This window comes from Eleginops maclovinus, chromosome 23, assembly GCF_036324505.1.
Source record: "Eleginops maclovinus isolate JMC-PN-2008 ecotype Puerto Natales chromosome 23, JC_Emac_rtc_rv5, whole genome shotgun sequence".
NCBI classification, from domain to species: Eukaryota; Metazoa; Chordata; class Actinopteri; order Perciformes; family Eleginopidae; genus Eleginops; species Eleginops maclovinus.
This window is the reverse complement of record NC_086371.1, coordinates 7,206,908-7,219,767: the sequence shown is the minus strand read 5'-3', so window position 1 is coordinate 7,219,767 and position 12,860 is coordinate 7,206,908. Positions and strand designations below refer to the sequence as shown.

At 39.8% G+C, this 12,860-nt stretch overlaps 1 protein-coding gene across 1 annotated transcript in view; it reads left to right on the top strand.

The window, feature by feature from the left end:
• fgfrl1a (fibroblast growth factor receptor like 1a) overlaps positions 1-8,813 on the top strand; it is a 66,750-nt gene extending 57,937 nt beyond the window's left edge. The window contains exons 5-8 of the mRNA XM_063877105.1: positions 920-1,222; positions 3,790-3,962; positions 4,056-4,236; positions 4,934-8,813. Coding sequence (XP_063733175.1) covers positions 920-1,222; positions 3,790-3,962; positions 4,056-4,236; positions 4,934-5,361 — 1,085 coding nt within the window. The 3' untranslated portion in view covers positions 5,362-8,813. The remainder of the gene's footprint in view (positions 1-919; positions 1,223-3,789; positions 3,963-4,055; positions 4,237-4,933) is intronic.
• The last annotated feature ends 4,047 nt before the right edge of the window (positions 8,814-12,860 follow it).

Sequence of the window (12,860 nt, the reverse complement as noted above, 5' to 3'; positions counted from 1 at the left end):
CTTTATTTAAGAGCGGTGCGCAACCCTGGGGCCAGAGGTGCAGGATCAGTGGAAAATAAGGAATCTGGTGTGTGTGTCAGCAAGAAGAGGAAGTGATTCAAACATTTTTCTTGAACAAACAATTAGGTTTATTACAGCAAATTAGGTTTGTATATACCAGGAGGCACACTGCCATATGTTATTACTGCACAACACACAGCAATGACCTCACCATGTCTGACCCTCACTCCCTTTTTAGTGTTTTCTTAAGTCCCTCTCTTTCTGACTGAGACCATTCAATTTGTAAAAATACACGTCATTGAGTTGTTGAAGGGACATCTTTTGCACCCCAGGCATGAATTTACTTTTGTGTAAATGCAGATTATTTTATTTTCTTCAAACTATGAAATGGATTTCATGGTGCAAAGTCGAAGGTTACAGCAGAGTATTTGTTGGGGAGAAAAAAGGTGAAAATGGGTAAATAACAATACAAAGAAACAACAACGCACAGTTCAGAAAGCCAAACGAAGCTTTCTTCAAATTGCCTTTTCCTATTTTTTGAGTAGCAAAATGTTTGCTTTTCTTGAGATGATGAGCTACAGACACACAAAGGGAGGGATGACGTGTCTTTGATCGCCCTTTTACGTCTCATAAAAGTCTCTCTTATATCAACCATCTTTCCCAATCTGTTCAGTTTCCACTGGTTTGAAGAACCGAACACTGCTTGTAAATATAAAACTGCTCAGTAAACCACTAATAACTTCATCCGACTGCGTGAGAAAAAGAGCGTTTGTTGTGTCTTTACTTGAGTGGAAAGTTTTATACAAAGTAGTGTTACGCTTGAAGTCCACATTCTCAAGGCAGCAAAAAGCATTCCCTTTTGATCTCCAATACTTTATCTCTTTCTGATCAAAGTCTATCCCTCTCTCTCTACTCGCAGTGCGTCCACGTTTCACTCAGCCGTCAAAGATGAGGAAGCGGGTCATCGCTCGTCCTGTGGGCAGCTCAGTGCGTCTGAAGTGCACAGCGAGCGGGAACCCTCGCCCCGACATCGTCTGGCTGAAGGACAGCCGGCCGCTGGTGGACGAGGATGCTGGAGTGGGAGGAGCAGGAGGAGAAGGGAAGAAGAAGAAGTGGACTCTGAGTCTGAAAAACCTGATGCCCAAGCACAGCGGGAAGTACACCTGCCAGGTGTCCAACAAAGCAGGAGAGATCAACGCCACCTACAAAGTGGAAGTCATACGTGAGTCACCATTACAACATAAATAAATGTGTCTCCTAAATGTTTCAAACTATGTGAAATATGGCTGCATGTGGTGTATTCATGTCATGACACATCAGGAAGAGCATTTCTGGGATTGCGGTCTTGGTGTAGGATATACCAGCAGGAATGTGTCTCTGTTGTTCGCAGTATGTTTGTTATTGTTTGATTGACAGGCCTGTCTGACTAAATAATAAGGTTGACTCACAATACAGTGATAATGTTTAGAATTTTTAAGGCGTTATGATAAAAAGACCATAATTAAGTGTTTAACTATTTTAATTTGCTGTCAAAGAGTCTGATGGTAATGATCAGGCGTATTCTGCTTGGAAAGTACGTGAATACATCTTGTTATAAGAATGGTTAGTCATCAGCAGATAAATGGTGTAAAGGTGAATACATATCTTTCCTGTTTTCCTGGACTAAAAAGTGACAAATAAGTATTATAGTAAGATGTTTCTGACACTGACTGTAACTCACCCAAAAACCGTCGTGTTTGATGAGTAGCATTACAGGTGTGAGAAAATAAATACATTTTAGATGTACTGTCCCTTCATTATAGTCATCAAAAGTGTTCACCTACAGTCATTGAATAAACTATAGAGAGTGCACTCGATGATCAATGTTCACATTTTAATTTCAATGCATTTAAATAATGTAATCAAGGTTCAAGGGGTTTTTTATTATCATGTGCACAGTCGCTGCAGTGTAGTTATGGCATTAAAAATCTTTGAAAAAGCTCCTCCAACAGTGCAACATATTATAAAAGGACAAAAGACAAACTAATAATAAAATAAAACTAAAAAGTGGTGCAAAATGAAAAGTGAATAGAATATAAACACAATAAGCTAACTTATGCTTGGCATGATGAAAGTGATCAAGTATATGCAGGATTCTATGTAGTATAATAAAATATACAATAACAGAATGTAAGAGTTAACATTAAATATTGTAGAGTGATGTACAATTAAATACTAAAAAATAGGTACTTTTTGTACTAATGTCGGCCTTTTAGGTTTTATGATTGGTTGCAACTAGCTAGCTAATGACTTCCACCAAGTGCAAGAGTTTAAAATAGTTTTCAAAATCCTTCAGAGGCATTTATTGATCACCACCGGGCTTGTCAGCAAACACCATCAGGGCGAGCGAGGAATGCTCTGCAGGATTCAGAGCGGACAGAGAGCCAGCTGCAGTTTCAGTCTGAAGCCGCTCCAGTTTTACTGTTGAGAGCAGAATGTGTGCTGTGATGATTTGTGAGTGTTTTCTGATGTATGAGGTTGTGTTGGAGGGCGGCATAAGCTGTTTTGACGCTGGATGATTTAATGTGAAGCTGTTTGGTGGAGGTGTGTGTGTGTGTGTGTGTGTGTGTGTGTGTGTGTGTGTGTGTGTGTGTGTGTGTGTGTGTGTGTGTGTGTGTGTGTGTGTGTGTGTGTGTGTGTGTGTGTGTGTGTGTGTGTGTGTGTGTGTGTGTGTGTGTGTTACTGAATGTGATAACTCTGTTGAGAGCCTCAGACCTGCTCCTCTCACTTTACTTACCACATCTGTTGACCATTAGTGTACAGCTGTAGTCTTTCCTGAAAGACACCATGCATGTGCACACACACACACACGTGAAGAGAATGGAAGTAAATCAAACCGCTGCTTGCTCAGGTCAAATGTGACATTTTCTCCATCAGTGGAGATTCACTTGGCCGTCAGTCATACACAGGCTGTTAGAAAGAAAACTTTAAGAGAAGGAATCCAGCACAGAAAAACATCTCCCATAAAAAAACATATATAATCCATAAGTAGAGATAGTGGATAAACTTTGCGAGGAACATAATTCATAAATCGTTTATCTTGTTGGTTTGCATCTGCCCGACAGAGCATTCTTCTGCTCTGAAATCGAGATATATTCAATTCATATTACCAGCCATACGCCATCCAGCATTCCTCCTGTCCACATTGGAGTCCGGCCCCTTTGGTTTGCATGTTTGCATTCCATTGTAGGTATCCAGCTCACCAGATGTCTTAGGGTAATGCTATGACTGTATTCACACTTCTAAAGCTAGTAAATAAGTAAAAAAAACATGTGTAACACTACTACGATGTGTTGGGTCCAACAGATAACTCTAGGTTCCAAACACACACCTGCAAAGCAATTTTATCGGGTTACGTTCTTGTGTGAAAAAACAGACGGTTGAATATTGGTGGCAGGTGTGTTTACTATGCTGTATAAACTCAGACAGAAAAGGCAGGAGCTGGAGATACGGGGTGTGTTTGTGTATCTTCAACAGAGAGGGAGGATGTGGCGATATATTCATCAGTTACTGTTCAAATACTGCTGCAAACCATATTATATCCTCTCAGGGTTTGTTAGTTTTATTTACTCCAATATTACGATGAACCATAAATGTGGCTCTGCCTTCCCCCTGATTTTAATTCTGATTGCAGCTGAATTTGACAAGGTTACAAAATCCACTAAAGCCTATTGGGCCAGTTCTTTTGTTCAACTAAAATAGAATTTGATACTAAATATACTTTCTCTTTCTGTGTTTGCCCTGCTTCAGAACGTACCAACTCTAAACCCATCCTGACCGGCACTCACCCCGTCAACACCACCGTGGACTACGGAGGAACCGCCTCTTTCCAGTGTAAAGTTCGCAGCGACGTTAAGCCCGTCATTCAGTGGCTAAAAAGAGTCGAACCCGGTGACAAGAACAAATTCAACTCCACCATCGAGGTATAAACAAACTCACTATTACATGTCAACCTAATTCTCTGAGGCAAATAAACTGAATAGATAAACGAGTAATTTGCTTGATTTCTTCCAAAGGTTGGAGACCACCGCTTTGTGGTCCTGCCTACAGGGGAGGTGTGGTCCCGCCCTGACGGATCCTACCTCAACAAGTTGCTGATCGCCAGAGCCAAGGAGGAGGACGCCGGCATGTACATCTGCCTGGGAGCCAACACTATGGGCTACAGCTTCAGGAGCGCCTACCTCACTGTGCTGCCAGGTCAGAGAGGAACTTTTACTGTGTACTGCAGCTGCCCCAACAAAGTATTTACTTATGCTGGCAGTATGCACACAAGTAGGACATACTAGCATGACAAAAAGCATGCTGGTGCAGCCTGATGTAGTAGGATGTTCTGGTGCTTCGATATTTTGGATTTGATTCATACTGGGAGATACTAAATTGTCTTCTAGCATACAAAATAGTAGGTATTGGAACGTACTGTGACATGGACATGAAGTTTATTATTATTATTATTATGGATAAATTATCTCTGTGGTTTAACATACTAGAGAGGGAGTAGCAGATTAGATTAGAGGAGGTTAACTTTAAAGTTGTTTTGCTACTTTTGATCATGTTAATACCAAAAAAAGACCCGAAGGACAGTCTTCAGAAGTTGTTACCATCGTGCTGCACAATAGTAACTGCTTCGCTTTGTTGCATGGGGAGCATGTATTTTCAGAACAACGGCCTCTTTTCAGCGTACAGGCATTCAGACAAATGAACGTATGGTCAAACTGGAATCTTTTTTGGAGCATCTCGTCAATCCACCATACAGCAGAGCAATCTTACGCAGCTACTTCACCTTAGACACCAGCAGAGCTTACACCTCTTCTTATTATAATTTCATCTGAGGATAACATGTTGAAGGATGATTCTGTCATATTCTCTGTGTTTCATTTCCTCTTCTCCTTTGCAGATCTGAAGCCCCAAAACAACGCTGTCCCCACAGCAACCTCCCCGAGCCTCCCCTGGCCGGTCATTATTGGAATACCTGCCGGTGTCGCCTTCATCTTAGGCACCGCCCTCCTGTGGTTCTGCCAGTCCAAACGTACGTGCTCCTCTTCTTCTGCTTCATCCTCCTCTGCTCTTCCCGCTGCCCAGCGTCTACCGGTCCCTAGTCGAGACCGAGCCTGCCCGGCAGTCTCTCCTCAACCGGCCAACGGGGATAAAGATTGTCTTTCATACGAGGACTACATCGCTCACCAGCAGCTGCTCCTCGCTCAGGGAGGCACTGGATTGGCCCCCAAGGTCTACCCAAAGGTCTACACGGATATACACACACACACGCATTCACACGTGGACGGGAAAGTGCACCAGCACCAGCACATCCACTACCAGTGTTAGCACACTTTCACATCCCGCTCTCATACAAACATGTCCCTGAGCATGCAGACTCCTTCATCACGGTCCAAACTCGCTGCTGGAAAGCCACATGCAGGACACCATGAGGACTTTTATACAGAAACACGGAGCAACTCTTCCCCGCCATGCTGCAGCCACGTTAACGTGTACACACAGACTTATAAAAGACACAAACTATGAAGAATGTAAAGAAAGAGGACAAAGATCCTTATTTTTTAATGAATCCAGTGAAATGTATGAAAGAAAAATCCCAAAACATGTTTATCAAAGATTATTTTCAAATAATATTTTCTGTAGATTTAGAAATCTTCTTTTTCTTTTTGCCACTTCAAAGTTCTTTCAGTACTTTGGACACAACCACAATCTCCTCAGTAACAGCAGAAATAGCTCGCCTACAACTATATCTACTATTGTAAATAGAGGGATATGGCATTTAGCATCCTACTTCCTCCTGGGTAATATATATAAAGAACAATATAGCATGTACGTAATGTAATAGATTCATTTAAGAGTATATCATCGGGCATCAGCCAAATTGAGCCATATAAAACTCCACCTGTATCGACACCTTCTGCATTCAACCTTTGAAGCCAACAGCGCAAAGAGATCATCAACAATGCCTCGGTGTAAAAACTGTGCCTTCAAACCATTGTTTCCAGATTTCGTGGATAGCTGCCGGATCATTGGATATGTCACAGAGTCTTGTTAATCTGTTGTCAGATTTAGAAGGCTTTAAAGAAAAGAACTTCATCCTAAAGTGTCTCTCAATAAGATCTCGGGTGTAATGGATCAGGGCTGCATGTGCTCGGTTCCAAACAGGGACTCTTCTGTTGTCTCTTGTTTTAAGAGCAAATCTTTGGATAGTGCCTTTCGTCTCACCTCTCTTGTCCTCTTTCACCCTGTCAAAATGATCAAAAAGGTAAATGAGATGCTGCTTTAAACTGAAACAAATATTGATATCTCAAAAATATTGAGCCGTATGTGCTGCATAAAGTTGTGTTGATTACTTTAGCAGAGCATACATCACCTGCTTTTAGTCCTGTGTAATGGAAATGAACTAGAATAACTATTTTTTTTGTACAATTCTCACGGCTGCAAAGTTTTTTACTAAAATAAGAGATTTTTTTAAATTATGAGATCTACAAATGTGTTTAAAATGTATTTACAGGTGGGTTTTTAAGCAGTTCTATCACCATACGAAAACCCCCACACACCCATGATACTCCTCCACATGTGTTTTCATTCATTCTGGCTGAACCTCCTTCTGTTTTGTGCATTTGATGAATATGTTCCTCCCTCTTTGTTGCACCATATAGCCTGGGACAGCTAAAACCCTCATCATACACCACGACTTCCTCCAGAGCAGAGGTCTAATCAGCCAGGTTGATTGGAAACACCTGTGAGGAGCTTTCAGTCGCTAACGAGGAGGTCACCTGCAGCAGCTGCTATGAGTGAAGCTAATTAGGACGCTATATAAGTGATCCCTGGGTAAGCTGCTTTCAAAGCCAGTGTAAGCTCTATTTGGAGAGAGTGGATTTAAACATAAAGTCATATTTGTTAAGTGGTTAGACCCCCATGGAGCCAGTACATGAGGAGAGACGTATCACAAAATCCCAAACGATTTTAGAACAGCCAATCAAAACCATCTTCAAAACCACAGTTTAGTATTAGAGTATTGTTTTTTACAGTACTTCAGCCACAGGGATTTTATTTCTTGGTGTTTTAAAGAGAAACTGTTTTCCACCCTCTCTTATGAAGTGATTTTTCATGTATTTGAATGGCATTTCACTCTCATTGTATCACTACATTTTTACCTTCCCTGCTTCTGTTAGGGCGACTCAAATCTCATCCCAGGAAACAGCTCAGTCTCTCTCTCTCTCTTTCTCTCGCTCTCTCTCTCAGGTCTCCATCTTATTGCTCCTGTGTGTTCTCATGAATCTGACCACTATGTTAGAAAGATGAAAAACTAAGATCAGCTGTTTCACATTACAGGTCTCTCTGAAAGGCGCACATGCCACGTACAGATCAAACAGTGGGGTGACTCTGTCCAGAGATGCTTAAAGGTTGTTTTTTTTAAAATCTCAAATATGAAAGAAACCGATGCTTGTCATATATTCGATTGAACAAGGTGGATTTTTCTCTCCACAGAGGATTTTTTAAGAATGAAATAAATCAGTAAGAACTTCACAAGGGTGTGTTTGAACAGCCATGGGACAGGAAGTGATATATTGATTTCACCCAGTGACTTTAGTTACACATGTGGTCGTTCTTAAGCACGTATTTTTGCACATAAATCTTTAAACTCAAATAGGAGAATGTACAAATATATACATATGGATACTTCATGTATGCCCATTTGTTATAATACTCATTGGTATGCTATCTTTGTCCTGAAAATGTCAGAAAAAAACTCTAAGCCAGGCCTTTAGTCTCTGTATTTGCCTATTTTAAATCTCTTCATTTGAAAACCTGTGAAGCTCTTCACTTTCTGAGTAAGACAACTTTAAAGAAAGTGTAGCCTATACCTAGCCTTTACTCAGATACGATTTGCCACAGCTGGATACCTGTCAAAACAAACCTTTTATTAAACCAATAACCAAAATGAGCATCTTCTACCACCGTACACAGATAACCTCTGTGATGTTATCCGTTGTCTTGTTCATCCCTCCAGTGCAATGCCCTCTCTCCCTTCCTGTAAAACTATTTAATTACATTTAACGTGACAAATTGTAAGTAATTATCGGTACATCAGAACAGTAGGCACACAGTATATCAAAATTATGTTCCTCACTCGCAAAATATTGTTGTGTTGTGATCTTGTTCTTGTTTTCATATTTGCTCTGGTTTGAAACATCTGTTGAAAAAGGGACACCACACAGCTGGAGTGTGTTCTTTGATTGTGTTGACATGTCCTTCTGTGAAAACTGTTATCAAACGGTTCCCTTTGTTTCATTCATATCACATGTTAAAATCGTATCATGTCAAAGCTAACCGACTGCCAGTAGACAGACTGTGTATATGTGCACTTACCACTAGCATGTACATGGAATGACATTAGTGTTGAAATGATCGTTACTGTTAAATAAAATAGCAGGAATACTTTGAACCCTGAATAGTTCTAGCAACACATTGGCCGACCTAAACATTGTAAATTGTCTCAAGATTCAAAAGTTTCTAATTTATTTAGTTTTTTCATATAATCGGGCATTATACTGCATGAGTGGATTTTGTGTTATAGTAGTTATGTAAGCTATGTAGCAAATACCATGTTCATGTCATTGTAAAATATGTATTTATGTGTTGACGGAGTATTCAAAATTTTATCAATAATCTTTGTATCGACAATCTTGTACAGACTATTCTCATTTAGGTTACATTTTATTTTTCCTCCCATTGTAATCAGTGTAAAGGTGCCATTAAAAAACGTAAATCTATGTCAGCTTTTTCTTGAAGATTGCATCTTATCCATGAAGATGGTTCATTGTTCCAGTATATGTAAGATGAGATAAGAATCTCAGAGTATCTATCAATCAATTTACTGCCACAAAGAGATTCCAGTGCAGAACAATACCTCTCAGTGCAGCGTGGGACCGTCTTTAAGTGAATGTCCTCTAAATAGTTGCAGCCTTTCAATTGTGAGAGCTGCAGCCCGCTTTTCATCTCTCAGCGAGTCCATGTGCAGGGATGACAGATGGACAAGCAGTGCGTGCAGATGGAGGGTGTGAAGCTCAGCATCTCTCTGTCCTGCTCTGACTCATTTAGGGGAGGAAAACACTGTTGAAAGGATGGGGCACTGCGAGAGGGCGGAGGTGCCAGCAGGGCAGGACATGGGAACAGAATAATAGAATAATAAAAAGCTTACCACATGTTCTTCACATTTTCAGCAACATATATTTTCCTAACTTTTGCAGTGCCTTCTTAGAGACTCTTCATTTGACTGTGGAGCAATCTGAAACATGATGACGATATCCTTACTTTTGAAAAAATATGTAATTCACTTTTTGGCCATTTGGGCGCAGCAGAACAAGCTTAACGCAACATAACATATTATCATATTATACATTTGATGAGGCTATTCACAAATCCAACTGAGCAAGATAAGCATTAGGTGTGATTTATGTTTCTGAGTAAATAATACTCTCAGCTGAGCTCAGTTTTCATCAATTCCTGAGAGAAATATGAGCATCTTTAGCTGCTAAATGCTACACTATGTTCACATGCTAGTAAATCACTTTGTCTGTATGCCCTATGGTGAGCAGTGTACTAAGGGCTTGATAAATGTGTGCCCACTGCTGCTGGGAACCAAAACAATGTGCTGAAAGGCCCTAAAACAGCTGCATAGTCGACTAAGCATTCATTGCTACAAGCCTTTCACTTTACCCAAAGTCATGTGATTCATTGTTTATATAAAATATATAACAGAGCACCTATCTGTTCAATAATCTGTTGCTGCCCGAGCTGCCCACCCAGATCTTCCTCGGTTTATTCCAAGGAAGTAAGTGAAGGTGTGGCAAGGAACATAAAGCACATCACTTCCTGTGTTGCAGTGGATTTTACCATGGAAAGACAATAAAAGAAAGAACACAAAATACAACTTTCCTAAGATCTAGTCAAATTATCTAACGCCATTGCTTTCTTTGTTTCTCCAGATTTCATTTGAATTGGATCAGATGTTGTGTATGAATTCAACAATGGCCATTTTGCCATCCCGTATTGTCTGTTTGGATCAACATAGGATCAACAATATGCAACAATTATTCCGTATCTTTTTTAGATTGTAAAGATGAAGATTTAGTAAAGGGTTAAGGAGCTGGGAAAGAAAGTTGGATAAAAGAAACACTTCAAATGTATGGAAAAGCTACATCTCTCAGAGGAATCTGCGGTTTTGAAAGTCAACAGTTACTCATGACTTACCGAGGAATTTACAAATCCTCCATGAGTTGGTTTTACATCTGGTAAGCCTCACCGGTGATAAATAAATAGCATAAGATTTAAAGCTATGACAGACATATTGCATTCTACATCTGTGCAAGTGTGAGAGAATAACTGAGTGGATAAATGTAACTGTAGAAGGAAAATATGTGACTTTCCCAGTTTTTTTTTCATCCTTTACTCAACTCTCATTCTTCTCTTATCTCAAAGATTACATCCTACTTTTCCTGTTTCTTTTTTCTGTTCGGCCTGTGAATTTGATTGACTTGAAGAGTTTGCAGGGAGGACAGACAGAGGAGGAAAAGATGAAGAGGAGCAGGGAGGAGGAGGATGACACAGAGTGCAGCTGCTGACAGATGTGTTGAGCTCACCGCGCTGACGAGAGCAGAGGAGAAAACGGAGAGAGGATCTGCGAAGAGCGTGGAGGTGTCGAAGGACAAGGGAAAGAAGTCTGCAGAAGAGGTAGGGAGGAGGAAACGCCACAGAGGAGCGGTACTGTCTTTGTTTCACAATTAGATCCTTCAATTTAAATAAGTTTAATATATTAAGAAGCCCTCACAATATTTTGGCTCTTAATATTGTAGGCATGAATGACCATCTTAAAACAATTCTAACAGAGTAATGTCTTTGACTTAGAGAAAACCTAATATATGTCTTAATTCCAGTGCAGGGGGCTTTCTGTATTTAACCTTTGTTTAACCAGGTGAAAGCTTTTCAAAGACAGGTCAAGCCCGGAAGTCAAAAGAACAATACCGGTAAAGTCTCACTACAATAAACACATGAAGTCGGGCCCTGGGTCCTGTTACACAAAATACCGAAATCTCAAACATTTAGGGATTTCAAGTCTCAAGTGACCATCCAAATAAATTAGAAACAATAACCAAGTCATTGTTGTTCATACCACAGTTTGATCTGAGTATATGTGGGGGTTCTTCGGGAGTTTTTCCTAAGACCAGGGTCTAAGGACAGAGGGTGTCGTATTCTGTATAAACTGTAAAGCCCCCTGAGACAAATGTCAAATTTGTGATATTGGGCAACATAAATAACCTTTGATTGATTGAGTAAAATTTCATATTGCTTGATTTATTTTTTTAAAGAATTTTCCAACAGGGGACGATTAGTCGAATAATATATTCACTGTAGTTTGCCATATATTGCCATATTTTCAGTGGTTTTTTTAAGCTTTTAAGGTTCTTTGTATATTTAAATTTAAATTTGTTGTAAATGCTTGTCTTTAGAATTTTCTTTTTTAATGCTTAATAGTTTCTTAAAAATATTTATTTTTATCTTTTTTTTTTCTTGATCTACTTGAACAACAACATTTTCTTAAGATTGTTTATGTTCGCACCACCAGGCACCAAATAAAGTTCCAATTATGTGTTTACGTACCTGGCAATACATTTGATTCTGATTCTTATTGCCTATATTACTGTAATGACTGCACATTTGTTCTTATATATCTAAAAACACTAATACTTTTGTGTCATAAGTGCATATTTGTATTTACATTTTTTAACTTTTTCATGACTTTGGGTGTGGTCGTACAGATCAATCTGATCTGGTGAAACATTGTGTCCTGATCCCCTTAAAATCATTTGTAATTGAATAAGGATAAGTGTCTATTGTTCTGCAGGGAGGCTTCAATTTAAAAGAAAAAGCTTCCTGTAAATAATTTGTATACAGGAACACAGACAACAGGATATAGTTTTTGTCAGAATTGTACATTAGAGCTGAAACTCTTGTTGAATGAAACGTTTAACCTTCTGCAGCTCGTGGTTTGGCAGGCCTTTGTGTTCTGGTGTGTTCCACTTTGTGCAGAGGAGTGTGAAGACATTCCTGAGCTGCTGAGACGAAGGATGACTCCTTTGTTGGGTTAAAATCACTGTTTTGTTTTTCTTTTGACATAAACCTTCTGTCAACATGACTATTTCACACAGCAGTGTTAAAAAAAAAAGGTTTTCAGGTAGTTTGACACCTATTTCTTTTAGCAATAGAACATGCTTTTTTTTTTTTTTTACCAGTTTTAATGGCATTAAATGATTGTGACATGCATGGAGATGCCTTACATATAACCATGGATACCAAAGAGGCTGATAATGTAAATCCACATTTTCTGGGAGTTGGAATGAGTCAGTGAGCATATTTCTACTTTATAACTTCTTTTAACGTGAGTAAGCCTTCAAAATTATAGTTAAAGGTTTGCTTTTCTCTATTGCAGCCCCACTTTCTCTGACCAATAAGATGGCTGTATTTTGACTACATCTCGTGCATTGCCAGAGCAAATGTTGAGTCCTGTAGTCCTTGAGGTCTTGCAGGACCTTTTGCTCCCTCTCTCAGGGTCCTGGTGCGCGGTTGGCTGGTTAAAAGGGTGTGAACCCGCAGAGGAGATTCCTGGGCGCTTGAGTCAACAGCAGCTGTGGTTGGTGATGAAGAGAAGCTGTCCAAAGAGCTTTTTACCGGCAACTGCCTTTTCACAGTGAAAGGAAGGCTCAGGTGAATAGAGTCAGTGACCATGAAGGGCTCACACACACACACCTGGGGAAAAAACA